General features: G+C 33.0%; 1 protein-coding gene across 1 annotated transcript; it reads right to left on the bottom strand.

The window, feature by feature from the left end:
- Nucleotides 1-7,761: 7,761 nt before the first annotated feature.
- On the bottom strand, nt 7,762-10,573 carry LOC142611245 (zinc finger protein JACKDAW-like). Its single transcript, XM_075783304.1, has 3 exons — nt 10,043-10,573; nt 9,563-9,959; nt 7,762-9,378 (listed from the first exon to the last, which is right to left on the bottom strand). The coding sequence occupies exons 1-3, from the start codon at nt 10,164-10,166 to the stop codon at nt 8,304-8,306; spliced, it is 1,596 nt and encodes a 531-aa protein (XP_075639419.1). The 5' UTR covers nt 10,167-10,573; the 3' UTR covers nt 7,762-8,303.
- Nucleotides 10,574-22,704: the final 12,131 nt, after the last annotated feature.

The following is a 22,704-nucleotide window of genomic DNA, read 5'->3' as shown; positions in this document are numbered from 1 at the left end:
TGAAGAACTAAGGCAAACTAGGTTTCCGGTCACAATTTGTATGAACAACTCTTTGCTTCACACTTGTGCAACTGTGTCATCTGTGACGACTCTTAAAATAATCTTTATATATGTTTAGGGTTATGAAAAAAGAAAACCCAAACACATACTCATGGATTGGAATGAAATCAGAACTAAAAATCTGATTTTCATAATTCTCGATAGATACCTTATCTGTCGAGCAGTTGTCGAGCTTCGGGCTTAGACAGCTTTTTAAATCTCAATAGATACTAGCTGTCGAGTTTTAAAAACCAGCACTTCATTACTTTATTATTGGATAGACTTGCATGGCTTTAACACTTGAACTTGAAACCTTGTTCCTTGAAGTTTTAAACCTTGTTCCTTGAAGTTTTAAACATATTCTAGATCTACCCAATTACAAGTAAAGTGTGTTTTATCAAAGGATTAGCTAATACATGATGACATATGTTTCTAACCTGAATCACATATGTCCTAATAAGTAGCACAAAAATAGCTTTCAATTGTCATTTAGAGGCTTCAAATGTTTGCATGTGAATGTGTAAGTTTAGTTTTTTTTTTTAATATAAAATTTAATTCAATAGTTACAAGTTACAATGGGAGAGACAGGATTTAAACATTAGGTCTTTTCATTAGAATTACCAAAAGAAGCCAATAACAAGGTTCTTGGTGCATATGTAGGTTTAGTTGATAGTTTTTGTGATTATTTTTTTGTTTGTTGCACTCTTATTTTTATTGTGTTTATTAGTATAGTTTTCAATAATTTTATTTTTGGTTGTGTTTTTTTTTGTTTATAACGATTTTAATTGTTTTGATTAGTATTTTAAAGTGCTAAATCAAAGTGTTATTTACTAAATATACAAAAATATAGGAAAATTTGTGACTTTTAATATGAGCCAAACATATGGAATTTTTTTCCCATATCATTTTCAAGTATAAAACCAAACACACATATAAAAGCAATTTTCCTATAAAATTTTCAGTTGAAAATATTTTTTGACAAAATTTTTTTTATGCAAAAGCTTCATGTTCACTACACTATTAGGGTGTGTTTGTTTAGAGGTGAAATATGGTAGATGAAAAACTTTGGAGAGAAAATGAGAAGGGAAACTTTTTTGGAGCATGTTTGGTTAGGTGGAAATGAAGGAAAATAAATGTTGTTTTCTCCTCAGGCCCATCGAAAAGTTTTCTCCCCAAAATGGGGAGAAAAATGGGAGGAAAAAGCTTATGAAATGAGCTTCCAAAAACCCCTTACGTTGGACTTCAACTCTAACTTGTTGGCTTTTTTTCTTTTTCTTTTTTCCTTTGATTTTTTCTTTCTTTGTACTAATGTGTTGGCTTTTTTTTTCTTTGATTTTCTTTGGACGTGTTATCTTTCTTCTTCTTCTTCTTCTTTCTGTTTTTTTTTGGGTGTTCATATGTTTATTTTTCATTAATTTTAGTTGGTTTTTGTTTTGTTCTTTTTAGAAAACAGTTTTGGGTTAATTTCTATTTTTTATACTTTAATGAAGTGTCTAGCTATACATTTTTTTTAAAAGTATAATAGGTTACCTTTTGTTTTATATAATAGGCTCATAATAGTAAATTTATACAAATTTTATTTTCAACCAAATAAAAAAGTTTTCCATCTCTCCACTTTTCTACCCTCCCAACCAAACACAAACGCGAGAAACTAAAATCTTTTCTATCTTCTCACTTTTCCATTATTTCTCTATTTTCTATCTTTCTACTTTTCAATCCTCTCAACCAAACGAACCCTTAGAATGATAGAATTGGGGAGAGAAGGATTATCCCCTAAGCCTTAACCCACCATTGCAATTTATTATGATTTTTTAAAAAGAAAGAAAATAAATAAAGGATGAAGGAAAAATGATTCCCTCCATTTTTTTTGGAGAAAAAATCCCTTCAATTTTATATTCCAATTTTAATCTAGAGATGTAAGGCACGTGGCTTTTGAAAAATTAAACGTTCATAAAAAAAAAAAAACTCATATAATAAACCATAAAAAAAAACCACATATCTTACATTTGCCTAAAAATTAGAGGAAGTGGAGGGTTAAATAGGACCCTATCTTATCCCCATATAATCATCTATTATTGTACAGTGTAGGTTTTTAATAACATGTCGATTATCAAAAAAAAAAAAAAAGGTTTTTAATAACATGTTGACTTTTTTTGTTCACTTTTGTGTGTATATATATTTTTTGATGGGACACTTTTGCATGTTGCTTCCATATGAGCTATTATTTCATTATTAAGGTACTATCAAGCATGACATTAATGAATGTAGGGATGCAAAATTTTCTTGTCCCACTTGATTTGCCCTACCACGCATAGGTTTCACTCACCCTAAAAACGGTGACGGAATGGGAATGAATTTTGCCCATAACCCTTATGCGTGTGTATATATATATTATTTTATAAATAAAATTTATATTTTTTTATACATATTTTACTATCATTCCTAAAGCACTTGTTTTTTTTTTTTTTGGGTACTCTCATGACTACTCGTTTTCTTTCTCTATCATTTAGATGTTAAAACCATTTTATTAGGAGTAGAAAAAAACAATTATACTCGCCACAATCTCTCTCATCACTCAAGTTTTTTTTAATTCTAAATAAGAGTCGGGTGAGGTCGGAAACTCTTGATCCAACCCCATTTTATCTTAATGCCATTCTTAATTAAATATGATCGATAGTATACCATTAACAATATATTATAATAAAATTATTTTTGAAAGTTAAGGGGCCGTTTGATAACATTATTTTAGTAGCGTTGTTTGTATTTTTAAAAAATACGAATGAGTGAAAAAATGTATAAAAATACGTATTATATTATTTAAAAACTAAAAATATGTAATTAAACTCTTATACCAATGCCCTAAGTTTGTAAAGATTAAGTACGGCAACTTATAGTCTATGGCGTAGTGTATGGTGTTACTCATCCAAATTGAAATTACTCATACATGCCCCAAAGTTGTTTGATGCTTGTTTACATGCCTTGAAGAGTGATTCTAGAATTCTTGCTGCTGCTGCTACTACTACTACTACTACGTACTCGAGTAGAGATAGTTCAGACTTCAAAGTTATAGCATAGCCTGACCCAAGTCTCAAAAAGCTGGTCTTGCCAAATACCAATAAAAAGGTGAAACTCAATATATTACAATAAAGTATCGAGATCATTAAGCTCTTGAAACTGTCTCTCTTTTCGTGCATTTTGTGGACCCTGTTCTACTCCAAAGGGACTGTCCTGCATAGATGAACATTGGTTCTGTAATCGAGTTCCTTTTAGCTTCCTACATATAGAGCTCTATTCCTTCAATAAATAAGGGGGATTGGAAAGTCAAAACCCTGTATAGTGGGTGTGCCCACCAACTAAGAGGGACAGCAGTGTGACCTTAAATATAAGGGTGTATACCTTTAACCAGAAAATAAGGTGCCCCCATTAAACCTTTCTGTGATCTCTGCTGGACTTTTATTTTTCTTGACCGATGTGGGAAACTACTTATGGAAATGTATTTGAAATATGAACGGCGTTCATGCAGTTTCCGAGGATCCACATTGGAACCCCAAACATTCTCTCTTAGTTCCGAGGTTGTTATAACCTTATCTTTCTATTTGGATTTGCTTGCAAATGAAACTAAGTACTACCTAAATAACAATAAGTTTGGAAACATTTTTTTTTTAATCACTATGAATATAGACTTTTATGATTGGTTTAGCATAAAATATCTAACTTTGTTCAACATTCAATTTAATCATATAAATTTTGATTTATTCATTTTAGTCCTATAAATTTTAGTTTTATTCAATATAATTATTCTGTTTAATTCTTTCGTATTGTGCTGTTAGGTATTCTAAAAAACAAGGACACTTTAGTATTTTTGAGTTTTAAAATTATAAAAAATATTCAAAAATTAATTATAAAATATTTATGTGATAATATTTAAAAACATTATTATTATTTTTATCAAATTAGGGAATAAGATATAAAAAGTCTAGTAATTTTCCCGTTAATCAAATCAGAACAAAAAAAAAAAAAAAACTAATTTTCACAAAATTTTCATGCTTTCTCACACGTTCACACACTCTCTCTCTTGCTCCCGCATCTACCATTCACAACAACTCTACCACCATCCACCCATGTTAGTGACATCTCTCTCTCTCTCGTCTTGCTCGAATTGTTGACATCATAAAGGATCTTGATCTTGGTACAAATTTGTTGTCGAATCAAGCCTCTATGGTTTCTATCAAACTGACCTAACTCACGATCCAACTCATTGTCACAACTCAAATTTGAGGTTGCCAAAAATTAATTGCCACTCGCCCAATTGATCACCTTTTATGGCCTAGATCAATGACCATGGTGGGTTTGAATTTTTTTGATTGGGTTGAATGGATTTGAGTTTTAAAAAGAAATTTCCCTTCATTTCTTTTTTATTCCTTCAATTTAAAAAGGGAAACGAAAGTCAATTTCAATTTTTATGATTATTATTATCACTTTTTATTTTATAGTTTTCAAAAACAACAAATGATGGAATTTTAGGGGAACTCATGGCAATTCACTTAACGGTGTGGACGAAAGGAGTACATTAAACATGAGTAAAATTTATGGGACCAAAATGATTAAATCATAAAAAACTATGTCAATAATTCTTAAAAATTGTCTTTTAACAGTATTAATAAATAAATTTTATGGTCTCCAAATTAGAACTTTGTATGGTGGAACCGAAGTCAAACCAACCAAAATTTTATTTTTATTATTATTTTGGGGGGAGGGAGGGGGGGGGTGGTGGTGGGTAAGAAAAATACTTGGTACTCCTTATATTACCATTGGAATCTTACAAAATGTGAAAGCTAAAAGATCTCCTACAACAGTTATACTTATACATAGAGCAAGATTTAGGTACAGTACCTAATTAAGGAACAATATCTAAGGTACTGTACCTAAGTTTTGTTTTTTATATATATGTACCAAAGTGCTCTTTGTGTCATTCTTGTTTTATACGTAATAGAAATTTTATTCTAGAATAATCCAAGTGCATATGTGTGTGAAATTTATTCTTGAAGACTTGAACTCTAACCCTTGCCTTTGGCCCACACCCTAAACCCCTCACATCCCACAAGTTCTTATACTTATGGAGTGACTATCGTACGAAGGATGTGTTTTAGTTTGTGACTAATCTTTATTACCTTAAATAAAGATTAGATGTGGGCGGTCTCTTTTGACTTTCTTTTACTGTTCAAAAATATACTGTCTTAATAGAGGGGACAAAACAAAAACAAAAGTTATACATTAGTACCAGGGGCGGCATTGATTTTCATTTTTATTAATTATTCTTTTGAATATGTGGGATCGGGCTAGAAACCTATAAGTCTATAACGATCTTTATTAGATTATTACCATTTAACTAAAAAATAAATCGGAAACATACTTGTAAAATATTTTCGTATTGTATACTATTTATCAAAAGACACGTTTTTCAATTATATATTCTGCTTTCATATTCAACGTTAACATTTTTATATTTTTATTGTCTTATTGAATAATATGTTTCATATATTATAAGTCATTTATAATCTGGACAATTAGATTTTAATGCCAATTAAATATATATGTTAAAGTGAAACAGAGATGTGTTTTAGTCATATACATAAATATATGATGATTTTGATTAATAAAATTTAAAACCATTTTCAAATTTAATCATATGAAAAATAAACCATATGCATTTTTTTTTTACTTCACTTCAAAGTATAACCAAAAATTGAAGTCAAATTTACTTAAAATATTGATTTACTTTAAAAAAAAAAATCTTTAGGTTGGGTTTTTGACAATAACTTAAAAAATTATATTACAATAATATTAGTGTGGTCTTAATTAATCTTACATATATATATGTATATATTATTTTGATATAGAATTTTTTTAATTTAAATTTCTATCATACACTGAAATATTTTTATATAAATCAATTTTTTTTTTATATGGAGTGTTAAATATAGTTTTTAAACCTTTGAAGTCAATCAAAAATATATATGACTTTCTTCATGTTTATTACAAAGTTATTTTTATTAAAATCAAAGAATTTGGTAATTTGCTCGATTTTTCTTCCTGTCAATTACATTATATTTACTAGTTCTTTGGTTTGGGTTGAAATCCTAAGAGAATTTTTGGATATTCTCATATTTGATTTCAAATTGCTTAAGAGAATCCAAATGTGTGTGGGCATTTAGAGGCCTGCCAAATCTTGCTCTTGTGAAAAATGTGGATTCTCATTTTAAAATTTAGGTATATATCCACATTTTCATAACTTCGTAAAGTTTTTTTTTTTAATTTACAATTACACCCCTTGTTTAATGCCCTCTAATTAAGTAAAATATAGCCTTGTTATAATGAAGTGCTTATATTATGTAAGAAAATTATTAGTTTATATTGCATTATTTATACAAGATTTACACGGTATATTAAATAGATGTGTACAATATTGTACACATTTGTATAAAAATGTATAATATTATATATTATTCATGCAAATGTGTACAGTTTACATGAATAGTAAATATAAACCAGTAATTGTGCTATTTGTATTCCATTTTTAAAAAACTAATATATATGGTTATGGTCACCTTTAGAGTTGATTGTCGATTGTTGACTTTGAATAATTTTTTTTAAGTCTTTCAAGAAAATAAAATTTTTGATTGACAAGAATTGATATCCGAATTATAAACCCTAAAAAAAGATTTTGAAATAATTATTTGTGAATCTGGAATCTTCAATAATCTTATCAATCAAACCAATCATGACATAATTGCATTCACTAAACATTTTAGTGTTTCTGAAAAGTATCACATCTTACTGAATTTAGATGTGGAAATTAGATTAGATTAGATTCCTAATCACATCTTACTGAATTTAGATGTGGAATGTATAGATTAGTATTTGATTCCAAACTGCATTAAGGTCCTTTATGGTGGGAGAAGAGGATAAGGACATTTCAAGTCACACAAAAAATCACATTAATATTTGTCACATATCTCAAAAACCATATAGCTCTAAAGTCGCCAAGGTTGGTGACTTCGTGTCTAGGATAGTACAGACTTTAAAAAAAAGTAAGCTAATACTATGGAAAGGAATTTGCCTTCCCTCGAAGTTCTAGCTTCCTTTGTTGGTTGAACACGTAATCGAGCCTAGCTCTTCTTTATCCAATACAGCATATACTATATGCCATTATTGCTCGATGACAATGAGTCAAATTTTTTTGGCCATAAATCCCATCAATCATTCAGTGTTTTTTTTTTTTAAATAAGAGAGTTTGGCTCGAGTGGAGGAAGATAGTGATATAGTTTTTTTTTTTTTGGTCCTTAACAGTTAATCCGTAAAATTTTTAAAGGGCATCAAACTAGCATGATTCAGTTTTGTTCATCATATATAATTCCAAACCATTTTCCCAAAACTAATAATGTAACAATTGACATATCAAACGGCTATCATAGTCCCAATTACGATTTTTCTTCATACCCTTCCAATGGTTATAATCAACCCTAGAAATTTCATCATTGTTAGGGAGTTAGAGTCTAAGGCAGGACCTAGATTCTGCCTAGTAAAAAGTCACTACACACAAAGGCTTGGTCTTCCTAAAAGGGCTAAGAGACGTATAAAGCCTAACCTCTAAAACTTAAAAGAAAAATAAACCAAAAATAATGGGTCAAGCTTAAATGCTTAAACAAATTGCAAGGTAGCTAATTAATAAGTAAAAAAATCACATTAAACCCACCAAAGTTGACAAGTTAGCCGAATTGCTTTGACAGACAGTCAACTACATCACGTAGTTTTCCGTGCTTGCTGCTCAAAGTTTTTCTTTTTTCAACAGTCTGGTAGCGAAAAGAGATAAGAAAGTTCAGACAGAATATAAAACAACAACAACAACAACAAACAGCAACAACAACAATAACAACAACCACGAAGAACATGCATGACTCGGAGTTTGCTCTCCGTTCAGTCATTTCAAACATGCACTGGGCCCCCACCTTTTTTTTTTCCTGACCATTCACAATTGCTCTCTCTCTCTCTCTCTCATACATTGAGGAGCTGCATGCTGTCTCTCTCTTTATCTGAGTTGAGATTCGTGATTCCTCCGAGTCCAACTCGGTCCCAATTAACCGAGTCTTTATACCAGCATGGACTTTGTAACCAAATTGACCCCCAAGTTTGTGCTATCAGCCACACACTTCCTTTAGTATTGTACAACAATATGTCATATATCAATGAACTGACAAGTGACTTCAGTGGTTCCCAGTGAATTGGCTCAAACCCATAGCTGAACTCATTGAAGCAAACTTAGCTAATTCCTGTGCTAAAAAAGGCCTTTGTGATTCTCTCCCTCCCATGCCAAGAAAATCCCTAGTTAGACTATTTTCAATTGCATTGGAACCTGGATGGTTCTTTAATGCAACTGGGTCACTTTGCTTTCCACTTGTTTGCATCATAAGCTGATCAAAACTGTTTGTTGAAGTTGTTAATGAACTTAAATTTGAACTTCCCATCATTCCATCAACACTCCCACTGGCTGTGAAATTCTCAGCTGCTTGCTGCTTTGAATTTTGAAGGACTTGGTGCAGATCATTTCGGTTTTGATTGAGAGTGTTGAAGCTTGTTGTTGTGTTTGAAGAAGAAGAGTTCATGACTCCGAAGCTATTGCCAAAGATTGATGATGGGTTGCTTGTTGTAGAACCCATCTGAGCTGCCTTTTGCAAAAGTGCAGTGGCAGACATTGGCATAGATGGCTTTGACTGCTTCTTCTGGGTATCAGGGTAAAGAGAGGATAGGGTTTCAACCAGATTTCCTTTGTTCCCTTCCTCTTTCATTTCGTGAGGTAGTGCTGTTAAAGACAGACTTGCATTTGTTGAGGTTGAAACACTCTTATCAAACCCTTGAAACTGCTGATTATTAAAGTTTCCAAAATTAGGCATAGAAGATGAACCAAAGAGATTACCAGACACCGCTTGCACCATTTCAGGAAAAGCTGTAGAACTTGATGATGCGTAGAGATGAGAATTAGCCATCATGTCAGTGGGATTAAGCTGAGAATTTGCCTGGTTAAGCCATAATGACAATCTGGGCTTTTGCTGATCTACACCAAGAGAGTTACCATTAATAGCCATGCCACTAAGCTCTGGTCGAAAACCTGAGCCAAATTGGGAAGCTACAAGTGGCAAACCAGGTTGAGGATTAATCACAGTCTCATTCATTGAATCATTTCCGAAATTCAGATTATTAGTGGCTGCAAGCGAACTGAGCCTAGCACTCTCATCAGCTAAAGCATCACAAAAGGCTCTGTGGGTAATGAAGCTATCTTTCCTGTTTAAATCAAAACAAAATAAATAACAAAACCCCATTCGTTACCTAATAACATGGTTGCATTTAATTCCCACCCAAACCCACAAAACCCTCTACGTGAGTGAGCATTAATTGCTACTACAACGTATCAAAGATTCACAGAAACAAAGAACAAGAACATGGTAGTAAAGAATAGAATATATACCTGGAAAAAAGGGTTCCACAGTCACACTTGTACTCTCGAGTTCCACAAGTCTTAGAATGAGCTTTCCAGTCAGATTGGACTGCGTATTTCTTTGAACACTTCTCGCACTTCCATTTCTTCTCGCCGTGTTTCCTGCTAAAATGTTTCTTTATCCCAGTGAGGTCTCCGAGAGCTCTGGACGGGTCATGGTGGACACAAGTCTTTTCTGGACAAATATAGACCTTTTTTCGGACCTCTTTGTTGGTCCTTTGCCTTAGCTTCCATGGAAGATTGTGACCCCTTCGATGAAGCTGTAGATTCTGATCTCTTTGGAACCCTTTATTGCATATTTCACAGACGAATCGGTTTGTCGCCATGAGAGTCTTGGGTGAAAGAGCAATAACCTCAGCATCTGGATCTGTCAAGAAAAAATAAGCTAAGTATTCAAAAAAAAAAAATCTAAAAAAGAAAAGAGAAAAAGGGTATAGAAGTATGTTTTACCTGGTGTTCCTGGTAGATTTCTCTTCTTCTTGGCAGCTGGATTAGGGTTAGGGTTTGTATTCTGTACTTCTTGAGCAAACCCTCCAATTGAAGAGGCAACTGAAAAAGAGTCACCGGACATCATTTTTGGATTTGAACTGAAAAGTGGTTGGCTTGGGTTTGGTGGTGAAATTAGTTCAACTAGCTTTCAAAAGGGTTGAGAGCTAGCTAGCATACAAACAAACAAGAAAGCAGCGGTTTTTTTCACTACAGCTAGCTAGCTAAATACAAGAACAAAAGCAGATAAAAATCTTTGGTAATATTCAAATCTTTGACACTCCTCTGATTCTGCCAAAAGACAAGAAAAAACCCAACTCCAGCTTGAATCTAAGCAAACAAAAAAAGGAAAAAAAAATATGCTAGAGCTTCGGACTCTTTCTAACAGAGATCTGGTTTGCTTTGTTTGTTTGATTTCAGAGAGAAAACACCAAAAACCATGATGACTAGAGAGAATATTTCTTCTTATATTCTATTTTCTTTCTCTATCTTTGCAGTCTTAGTCTTACCCGTAGTCGCTCTTTTATCTTTGCTCGTATCCTAAAAGTCGGTCAGCCATAGATTTAGATGGGCCACCACTCTCTCTCTCATCACACGCACACGCTCACGCTCACGCTGAGTACTGTGTTAGAATTGTGTGTAAAGGCAGTGAGCTAGCTTTTGCTAGTTGCTACCAGAATGTGTAGGATTGTGTGTCTTTTTGTAGCTTTTTGAACTCATACTCCAATTATTATGATTATAAAATTACACCCCTCGAACATATAATACATTAAGTATTGAAAAGGTTACAATTATGTACGTATAATAATAATAATAATAATAAAGAAAGTAAACTGTGAGAAGTTGTGCATATAAAAAAGGTTTATGGGATGGGATAGTTTTTACTAGCATGAGATTTTGAAACCAAAAGGGTGAGTGAAAAAGGTACCTGCCTTTATGGCAATTGATCAGGTATGAAATGATTAAGCCATAATTAAAGTTAGACCCAATTTAGCTACTAGCATGTTGAATCAGAGGTTCCAGAGAGAGAGAGAGAGAGAGAGAGAGAGAGAGATGGCTGAAAACACAGTGAGTGAGAGAAAAAAAGAAGAGGCTGAGTTACGTTTCACGAGGCAGTTTGATAGGACCGTCCGTGATACCTCTGTCTTACATGGGACCCAACATTGGCACTGTGGATTCTGCACCACCATCATCCAGTACCGATAAGAATTGGCAACACGATATTTTTTTTCTCTTTTAAATTATTATTATTATCATCATTATTGTTGCTAAAATGATGTTTTGTGTTTAATGTATGATAAGCATAATATTAATGATGAAGTTAGAGAAAAGTGATGTTGTTACAACTTACAATTCGTCAATCTCGAGAGGATTTTTGATAACACAAGGTAGTGATATATATATTTCTTCACTTCAATGATGTTGATGATGAATTGATGATGATGATGATGATGAAGAAGCTACGATCCATATTTCTTACACGTTTATTACAAAACTCCACTGAAATGGTAGGTATGCAAACATGTTTGGACCACATCTTCAGGTTGCTAGCTACTACAAACTAAACTGTCGGTTCATTGACTCAGACACTATACATTGTGCATTGTCTATTGAATCTCTCTGCTAAATGGTTGTTTTTATTAGTTTCATTAGCTTAATTTACTGTCTTCAAATTCAATAAGGTTAGTTAGCCAAAAAAAAAAAAACCACAGTTAGGCATTCACCTGTACGAGAGTGGGAGTTCAAAAATTAAGATAAGTATATATTAATTTTTATTGTTTTGTATGCGTTAGAAATATTGAATTCAATAGTATCATATTTCTCCCATAATAGAACATACATGAGTGCCTTTATATAGGAGGTAGAGTGTGCAGTACAAGTAAGTGCGCTATTCAAGTAAATAAGGTGGACTTAAAGCCCACATACCCTAATACACATTAAAATCTCCCTCAAACTCAAGGTGGATGTGAAACCAACTTGAGGTTGTCAACCAAAGTATGAAGGCGTCCCTTACGATGTGATTTAGTGAAGATATCTGCAAGTTAATCTTTAGAGGAGACTGAAATCAGCTTGAGAGTACCATGGACAAGATGATAACGGATAAAATGACAATTGATCTCGATGTGTTTAGTCCGTTTATGGAAGACATCATTGTGATCAATATGAATGACACTATGGTTGTCAAAATAAAGAGGAGTTACAGAGAATGTGGACACACCTAAGTCTTTGAGAAGCCATTGTAGCCAAAGGAGCTCAGATGTGGTATCAAGCTCAACAATGACACGATATTTTGCTTCAGTACTAGAGCGGACCACATGAGTTTGTTTCTTGCTTTGCCAAGAAATCAGAGAAGAACCAAGAAAAAAGTAATAACTAGTGGTGGACTAATGATCAATGGGATCTCCTGCTCAATCAGCATCAGAAAATGCAGGGAGAACAAGAGGAGACTGAGCAGAGTAGAAAAGACCATGGAAGAGAGTGCCCTATAGGTATCGAAGAATGTGCAGAACATCAGCATAATGAGTCGATTGTGGAGCAGACAGATACTAGCTCACCTAGTGAACAACACAGGAAATGTTTGGACAAGTGACAATGAGATAAACTAGGCTGCCAACCAAGCGTCTGTAAAGAGAGGGATTAGACAATGGTTTCCCCCCTGAAGGAGTCAAATGCGCATTAAGCTCAATTGGAGTGTCAACAGTTTTGCTATCAGTAAGTCTAACTCGAGAAAAGAGTTTAAAGGCATACTTGGCTTAAGTAATATAAAGTCTATCTGTAGAATGAGTGATTTCAAGACCCAAGAATTAACTTAGATGTCAAAGATCTTTCATCTCCAACTGCTTATTGAGAAAATTATTAAGTTCTTGAATGTCACTGTGGTTATCACCAGTTATGATCATATCATCCACATATAGGAGAAGTAAAATAGTGCAATTGTTAGTGCGACGAATAAATAAGGCAGAATCATAATGATTGACCATGTAACCCAAGTGAAAGATGTTAGAACTGAATTTGGTAAACCAAGCTCGTGGAGCTTGTTTAAAGCCATAAAGTGCACGTCGAAAGTGAAAAACCTTGTTTGATTCAACAGAGAAACCAGGAGGAGGTTGCATATAAACTTCTTCACTTAAATCCCCATTAAAATGCATTTTTGACATCCATCTGAAAAATGTCTCATTTACTGGCAGCAGCAACAGCTAAGAGGCCACGAACAGATGAGATACGAGCAACTGGAGTAAAGGTCTCTTCATAATCAATCCTAAACTCCTGTGTAAAACTTTTTGCAACAAGACGAGTTTTGTAGCGTTCAATGGACCCATCAGAGCAAGTCATAATATTGTAGATTCACTTACAACCAATCATAGATTTTTAAAAGGGAGAGTCACCAAATCCCAAGTATAGTTTTTAGATAATGCATCAAATTCCTCTTTCATTGTAATATGCTATAAAGGGTCAGTGGAAGCCTCATAATAGGTGTGAGGCTCGTGCAGTGTAGCAATGACAATGTAACAATGATAGTCAAGTAAATGTTTATGAATGGATCTTACTAGAGTTGAGTGACGAGGTGGAATGTCTTGTGCAAGATCTTCAGGCGGAGTAGGAGCAGGAGAGCCAAGCTCATGGTTGGGTAGCTTGTCCTCATGCTGTTTATCTTCCATCTGTTTATTAAAGGGTGAACTAGGAAATTAATCAAATATATCTGGTGGTTGGACAGAGAAGGCTATAGGAGAATTAGGAGCAACAACAAGAGGATCAAGAGCAGCTACAGAAAGAATATGCACCCCATTTGGAAAAAGATCTAAGACAGAGGAGAAAAATAGGGAAGCACGAAAGTGAGAGAGCTCGACAAAGGAGCAATATTCCCAAAGACAATATTGTGGGAAATACAAAGACGATGAAAGACAAGATCATAACATTGATACCACTTTTGAGTTTCGCCATAGCCAAGAAAATAACAAAGCCTTGACCGAGACTCAAGTTCGTTATGCTCATGTGGCTAAAGAAGAACGAAACAGGCAGAACCGAAGGAGCGCATGTGATGATAATCTGGAGGTGACCTAAAAAGGCGCTCATATGGAGTTTGATTTTGGATGACAAGATTAGGAGTGCGATTAATAGCATGAACAGCATGAAGTGCAGCTTCGCCCCCAAAAAGGAACAAGAACTTTGGAAGAGAGAATGAGAGAACAAACAGTGTCAAGAATATGATGGAGTTTTTATTCGGCTTTACCATTTTGCTGAGAGGTACCTGGTCAAGTTAGTTGATGAACAGTGCTATAGAAATGCAAAATAACTTGGAAACCATATTGAGTGTATTCAAGAGCATTATCAGATTGAAATTTTTTAATACGTTTGAAAAATTGAGTTTCAATCATTTTTGTAAAATTAGAATATACTTGCAATAATTTAGAACGATGTTTCATATGAAAATCCAACTATAGTGTGATTAATCATCAATAAAGATTACAAAATATCGAGATCCACCAATACTAGAGACAGAGGAAGACCCCTAGACATCAGAAGAAATTAGGTCAAAGATATCAGTGGACATTGATTCACTAGTATTAAAAGGCAAAGCTGGTTGTTTTCCTACTGATATGAAACATAATCAAAATTTTTTGTGGACACTGAATCTAACAAACCTCTAGAAGCCAAGTGTTGTACCCGAAAGGAAGATGCGTGATCAAGTCGGGCATGCCAAAATGCAAGGGAAGGAATAGAAGAAATTGCAGCAGCTGCAGCAACAAAAATAGGAGCAACAAATGGAAGACGAATGTTGTCCATGGGAAATATACGCCCAACTCTGGGACCAGTCCCAAATTCCTATCTCGTCTTTGAATTCTGCACAACACACCCAAAATAATAAAATATAATGCGACAACCCAACATGGTGTACCAATGCTTAGTAGAAGTTAAGCGGTTTAAGTTGTGTTAATTCCATGAATGTGTTACACCCACGATAATTGTCCCATCAAAGCCTTAATAGTATACGTGGTATTATTTATTATCGTCACGTGATGTGAAGTCGATGAATCTACCGAAGACTCATTTTTTATTTAAAAAAAGAAAGAAAGAAAGAAAGAGATAAGTATATATTAAGACTACCGTTATTTGCAATAAAATTGGAATTGAAATTTATTCTTTGTTGTGCGTTCATTATTCCACGCGGTAAACGGGTCTGTATCATGCATTCTACTATCAAAACTTATCACATGATAAAGAATCTCCTTTCAATGTTTTCAAAAAATGAAAAAAGAAAAGAAAAAGTCCAACCATAAGCAAGAAACATGCCCCTATTTTTCATTTTTAATGTCACTGTGTATCTAGATGCAGCTATACTATGATCCCACGTGATTACCTAGTGCTTCTAAAAAAGTATACATTCTGATTTTTACATGGGTAGGTCCTCAATAGTTTTTGGTCTAATTTCCAAAGACCATGTGCATCTCAAATGTCATTATCCTCATCTAACAAAAAAAAAAAAAGTAAAGCATAATATGAAAAAAACACAAGGCAACCTTTCGATCAGATATTTAAGTTAACAGAAGAATGTCACTCGTTATATTTGAAAATTTTAGTTAATTCAACTAAGAAGACAAATCGATTGGAAAAGGAGTTGAACCTGAATCTGGAGTTGCTTGAAGATGATAACAAAATTTTGATCTGCTCAAAAATGAGTTGATGGTATTTTCTTCATATCTTTTATACTATAACTTGTTTTCGAGTAACATTTATTTTATTAAAAAATAAATATTTGGGTCTTAAAAAAACACAATTTTGATCCAATTTGAAATGAATGAAATATGACCATTTGAAACTATTACAACTATGTCGTTCTCGATAGTTAGCGGATAGTTGCTATACACTTGCTTGAGCAAAATTGTTGTATACAGTAAATTGACTTTAAAGGTAACCTAATGATTCCAAAGATTCTAGAACCGCTAAGGTGGGAAGGCAAAGGAGGCGTTTACTAAGATTACAATACAAAGTCTAGTTTTACAAAGGTTTTATAAGTGGATTGTTCTAACTATTTCTTCTAATGAATCTTCTACAAGATTAAATCCTCGAAGCTTTTTTTTTTTTTTTTTGAGAGTGGGATTTGAACCCACGAAGCGTTTTTTTTTTTTTCCCCCCTCTCAAAGAGGTTCTTTTTTTTTTCCATTTCATTACCAAATTTTTGTATTGCCTATTTTACTACTTTCACTATTATTGCTTTTAGGTTTGGTAATTATAACTGTGAATGAGATAATTGTTTGCACAAATATGTGTTGGGATAATTCATAAATTGTTCAATCAATCTGTTGTTTGGTTGTTTGTAATCTAAATAGAGATTTTTTAACTGGTATCAGAGCATTTAGAAATTTTGGGATCAAAATCAGGTTTTTTCAAAAAGCCAATCGATGCAATATCATCCTAGTTGCCAGCGATGTCCTGTAAATTTAAATGAAAAAAGGCAAACAAAGAATTCAGCCATGACTGCCATTTAATTAGGCACTTAGCTCCAAAGTTTGCCTTTATATAATCACCGTGTGGTTTAATTAGGTAATTGATTGGAAGATCCATTTTTGGTGTTATTTTGTCTGGGAAAGAGAGAGCAAAAATTGACCCAGTTCACATGCATGTTTTAGCTTATCGAATTTAAATTTTCCTCTATAAAAGGCAATAATTAACTATACAACACAAGTATTCTCCTTCATACCAAAAATTATGCTACAAAGCATAAACCAATCCAATAAATTCCCTTGCAAACCTAAGACAAAGGCAAATTAAAGGTACATAACAAAAGCTTTCAAGATAGAAAGACTTACATATATATTGCTTGTTAAAGCTTGTATTATTATTATTATTATTATTTTTATTACTAAAAAGATTGTGCACTGAGTTTGTTATTTGCAGATGTCTTGATCTAGTAATTAATTACAATCCTCCGAAAGTGGACATCACCAATGTCATATTTCTAACAAAGTAGTTAAGAGATGCTTTCATCTCATTCAAATTTTGTTCATGAGGTTTACGCAATTTTTCACTTACTTTATAGCCTAGTTGACTTCCATTGCAATAAGCTGCTAGACAGGGTCACCCCTTAGAACCCTAGAATCTACAACAATATTCTAGTACTCTAGACCCTTGCATTCTTTTTCTTTTTTTTAATTATTATTTATTATTGCATGGCTATATGACAGCTTTAGCCAAGAAGTGAGATTTTTACATTTGGAAGATATATAATATATGATTTACAGCGCAACATGGATATACTTTCTAAACAATCTAAACTGTCACTAGAATTTAATTAAGGTTTAAACTGCTCCATACCTGGATTAGATTTGAAATTTAGTTAGTTTTAAACCTAATCCATTAACCCAAATTAATAGATTATTTGCAAGCCATTTATATATTGGAAATGGGCTGTGCTTGGTTAATTATCCGACTAAAGCGACTCAATATTATTATACCTCGATCATTAACCAAGAGTCTTGTAGTACTTCACGGGCATATATATTCTATTATTTTTAACAAAAACGTCAAAAACTCAAAATTTCAAATCTCTTCTCTCCATTAAAACAAAAATCGTTATCAATTCTGCAATGACATCCTTGCAAGCTTTGAAATTTAAATTCCGCAATTATTTGAATAGAGCCACACAGCTGACACATCAATCACGCACACAAGAGCGGTTACATAGTCACACACACAACTGGCCTTGTCTACAACGCGCTAGCATCTCTCAAACATGGAGGGGAGACATTTCAATGGCTTCATTATTATTTACCGCAACGTCTTTATCTGAGCTGACTTTGAATCTCACATAATAATTGATGAAATTAAATGAAATGAGAAATGGAAGGACAAGTACAAAGTTGTGGATATATATAATTCAACCTGCTTTGGCTTCATGCATTCGGAGCTTCCTTCCAAGTAATTGATGCTTCCTCATCCCAATTCAGTATCCAATGCTCTCTTCCTTACACATACACATGCACACGTATAAATATATAGTAAATATAAATACACAAAGCCCCATATATGTTTTTAGTTCCATAGATCAAAACCCTAATTCCCAGGTGGGAAAGAGAATGAGTTTGTATATTATATGTCCGACCAGAAAATGACATCCTTCACATCCATCCATTGCATATTGATTCCCAAATGGCCCCCCCAATGCACGTAGAGACCCATTTCACTTTTTTTATTCCTTCGAGTCTTGCTCGGCAATATTAAACAAAACAGTATTAAATTACATGATTTGTTCCAAACAGAGAAAATTATACCACAAAACACGTTTTAGTGTTAGATTTTCAAAGACCCTATATGCATATAATATATAGGAATAGGACCCTTTAAACTGAAATTACTTATTGATGGGCGCACCCTTGATATGTAATTGTATGAACCGAGAAAATGCGCAATCTTCAACCTCTAACCCAACATGTAAATGGTTAAACCATCTTAATCAAAGAGTATATAGTATATATATACCGTTTTTTTTTTTATCATGTACGAATTTATTTATAGATGGACAAATATTGGAGCGGAAATGACGCTGTCCTAGAGAATATATATACTACTCCTTTGTTTTAAAAAAATATAATTGTGTACAAAGTATGAGGTGATTTGAGATATGGAGGATTTGTTGGTACTTAGTAGGAATTGCAATGGGTTGGGTTAAATTCAAATTCCTTCTAGGGTTTAGAAAGGGATTAGATTTTATGGATTAGATAATCAAACTGACTCAATTATTAATTTAAATTATAAAATACGTTTATAAAAGATTTTTTAGAAGCACGTATTCTTCAGGGGGATTAGGGCGTAGACATAAGGTCTTTAAGAGAATCAAAATTTGATTAATTTCTAATAAGGCATATTTCTAGTCTTTTTACACGAAAAAGTATGATTTTTATAATAAAGTAATTGTGTCTCTCTTTCTCTATTAAAATATTACTTAATTTAGAATAAAAGTGCTTAGAAATACTTAAACTATGTTAATTGTAAAATAAATAAATAAAACAATTTAGATATTCAGTTTTAGGTTAACTCAACTTAATCCAACTTGTTTGACTCAACTAATGTAAAGATGAAGTACTTCCAAGTTTGATAGAATATGAGTTATAAATGGAACAGATTTGGGATAGAAAATTCTTAAAATTTAATAGGATTTAGTGAGTGCAAGCATTCAAAATAGTTAAAGGGTTTGGGTTTGTAAATTCTTTTTTGTCCTAAACTCGATCTATTGTCATTCCTAGAGGTGATTTATAATTTTGAATAATATATAGTTGCATGCAATATCACACAAACATATGGCTGGACTCCCTCTCCAAATAAGAAGGATGTTATTACATGCAACAGTTACACATAATTTCACCTTTTTAGATGCTACAATTTTTTGAGGGTGTGGTTACAGATGAGCGGCAAAAAATAAAATCTCCTTTTATAAAAACTAGACTACGCAAACAAGACAAGTCAAGTTGGGCTTAAGTTAGGTTACTTTTTTTTTCTTTTTTTGAGACGGAGGTTAGGTTACTTAGATTCATGTAAAAAATGGGTTATTAGGATTTTTTTTTGTTTGAGGAAGAAATATGGGTTATTAGTGAGTTGGTTAATCTTCTTCTTCTTCTAAGTTATGAATCGATCTGTATTTTTTATATGCAAAAAAAAATTAAAAAAAATAACAAAAAGACTCAAATAAAAATTAAATAAAACATAGATTTTTAAGTTTACACGTACAATTCAAAATTAACTAATAGTATCATCATAAAAATTAAGCAATTTGTCGTTAATTGCCCAAAAACGCGTATAATGATTCTCATTTATAAATGGAAAGGCACCGCTTATTGAGAATGATAGACGTAAGGGCCATGGCACTTGAGCAACAACCTTTCTTAATTTGTACACTTTGATTGGAGACAAATATTTCAATTATGTCAATCAGGAACAAAAATTTTAGATTCATTCATGCCGACTCTATCGATGGGTTTACAGTTTACCGACTGTGCACACTTCTAACATGTTTGTATATGGCAATTATATGCTAAACCTAAACCCCCTAGCCTCTTTGGGGTAGGGGATAATGATATATACTTCCATTTGATTTGAATCAAAAAAGAGGAACGATGTGCTTCAATCAGTGAATGGATTATCAACAATATACAACCAAAAGATTGACATTTTATTTTAATTTGAAGGGATTATGACAATGTACTCCCATTTAATTTAGCCAATAATTTTTTGTTCTTCACCTTTACCAGCTTATCATCATTTACCATCGTACACTTTTGGTGCGATGATCATTTCACAAGTATAAGTGCTTGTGGGGTACAGGGGGTAAAGGTCGGGATTCAAGTCTCCAGGAGAGAATTTCACATACATATACACTTAGATTAAGCTAGAGTAAAAATTCTATCTTGTATAAAAAAAAAAGCTTATCATCATTTTATTCTCTACATCAACAACCCGAAATCAACAAAACCACTCGTCTATCAACACGTCCTGCTTCACCTTTACCAGCTTATCATCATTTACCACCGCACATCTTTGGTGCGATGACCACTTCACAAGTATAAGTGCTTATAGGGTGTAGGGAGTAAGGGTCGGGATTCAAGTTTTCAGGAGGAAGTTTCACACACATATACACTTAGATTAGACTAGAAACCAACAAAACCACTCGTCTATCAACAAGCCGAAATCAACAAAACCACTCGTCTATCAACACGTCCTGCTTCAGCTGCGAAAGGGATATTGATAACCTCAATCCCTTGTCCCACACCATCACGAGTTTTGATATAACTTGTTGAGATAAATTCCTGTCAATGTGTTTTTTTTTTTTTTTTTTTGTGGTTGATTTTCTCAAAACTTCCATATATTTCTATTTTCTCTATGGCTTGGGGGTTATATATATTTGATTCAATTCACACGTAGATGTAGATTTATTCCAACAACCTCAACCTTGTCCTTCCTCTTCTTGGGACAGAGAATATCTGTATAGGGTAAAAGTGGGACAGGTCAAGATCATGGATGAAAACAAGAATAGGTTGGAGATACTTTGAAATCTCTAAGTTGGTTCAGAATTAAGGAGATAGAGATGAAAAATAAAAGGAAACAAAGACAAAAGATATGGATCTCTAATCTTAACCACTTGTTTGCCTAGGAGGGTAAAGCTATGATAGATTTGCAATATTTTTTCTGCCAATTTTAGTTTACCCGCTTTTCTATTGTATGGTTGGTAGTAACCATGGATTTTTTTCTCATGAATAGGACCAACAATTATTCAAAGGTACAATAACAAACAGAAGTACCATTAATCAGAGGGGAACAGTACCTTCAAAGAAACCAGATTTTAGCTGTAGCTCAAGCCCATGCCAAAACCAAATAATTGCAAGTTTGAACATTTTGATTCCAACTATTGCCAATTGCCAAACATAAAATAGCATATACTCCCAGTTGCATCAATTGCTCCCACGTGTGGCTCCCCCCTCCTCTAAAAGAAAATTAAGCTCAACTGCTCATGTTCAGGAATTATTTATTTTCAAAAAAAAAAAAGGAAAAAAAAATTGTTTTGTCAGTTAAGACTGTCTAGAGATTTGAGATTACCGTCTTCTCTATTTTTTTTTTTTACTTATATTAAGTAGATGTGCTTATAAAATAAACATAGCCATGGGTCTCTTGGCTTGGTGCTGTCGGCATGTATAGAAGTCCTATCTGTGCTTGTGAATATCATCTTAATATAAAGAGGTGTGATTTAATCTAATCAAGAAGACAAATTATTTTCTGCATATTGTGTTTTAAAATGGTAGAAGAATAACACTACTCTCTCTCTCATCTTCCCCTCACTATATATATATATTTAGTGTAGATGTCACACAAACCGTGTAATTGTCAATTCATATTCATCATGTTCACCAAACATCGAAATAATTGGAAGACTAAACAATATCACATATAAAATATATATGTTCAATAATGTACATTTGTATATTTATATATCATCTTTACGTGTGAGTTTTGATGATGCAGTTGATCGTGTGGGCTAACCTGTATGCAAGAAGGAACACAAAGCACCGGGCAAATCTTTGGGGATCACCAATAAGTGACTATTCGATGCCTAAATCAGAAAATGAGCAAAGAATTTCATTCAGGAGGAGCTGGTTCTGTTTCTCATACAATTTTTTTCTCTTCCTTAATCCCTTTTTATGCCCATTATGGGAGTAATCTCCTCCCTAATAATCATCACTAGGAATTGAAATCGAATTAGAAGAGAGAAAATGTCTTTATAAACTAGGGTTCCATGGTTTTAGTGATTAGGTCTTGAGATTCATGGGTCCGGGTTGAGATTTGGTTTTAGTGATTAGGTCTCTTGAGATTGAATTTTCTAAGGTCTCCATGGTCAAGGTACGTATTTTCCATGTTATGGAAAGGTTGAGTTGTCACATTAGTAATTATATATATATATATATATATATATATATATATATATATATATATATATATATATATATAGAGTTTCACAAAGAATGTCATTACTATTTGGTTATTACTTGAACTTGTATTTAAAAAACATTTAACCCAACAATAGGATTTGATAACATATTAATTCAATAAAATGCTATTGGTTACAAAGAGTATTACTATTT

This window comes from Castanea sativa, chromosome 9 (assembly GCF_040712315.1).
Source record: "Castanea sativa cultivar Marrone di Chiusa Pesio chromosome 9, ASM4071231v1".
Lineage (NCBI taxonomy): Eukaryota > Viridiplantae > Streptophyta > Magnoliopsida > Fagales > Fagaceae > Castanea > Castanea sativa.
The sequence above is the reverse complement of the archived record's forward strand: the minus strand, read 5'-3'. Positions and strand labels throughout refer to the sequence as shown.

What these genes read in the sequence shown, in the direction of transcription:
- LOC142611245 (XM_075783304.1), bottom strand. Translation starts at nt 10,166, where the DNA reads ATGATGTCCGGTGACTCTTTTTCAGTTGCCTCTTCAATTGGAGGGTTT. An exon ending in AAATCTACCAGGAACACCAG is followed by an intron (nt 9,960 to 10,042) that starts GTAAAACATACT and finishes TTTTCTTGACAG; the next exon opens with ATCCAGATGCTGAGGTTATT. An exon ending in TGTGGAACCCTTTTTTCCAG is followed by an intron (nt 9,379 to 9,562) that starts GTATATATTCTA and finishes TGATTTAAACAG; the next exon opens with GAAAGATAGCTTCATTACCC.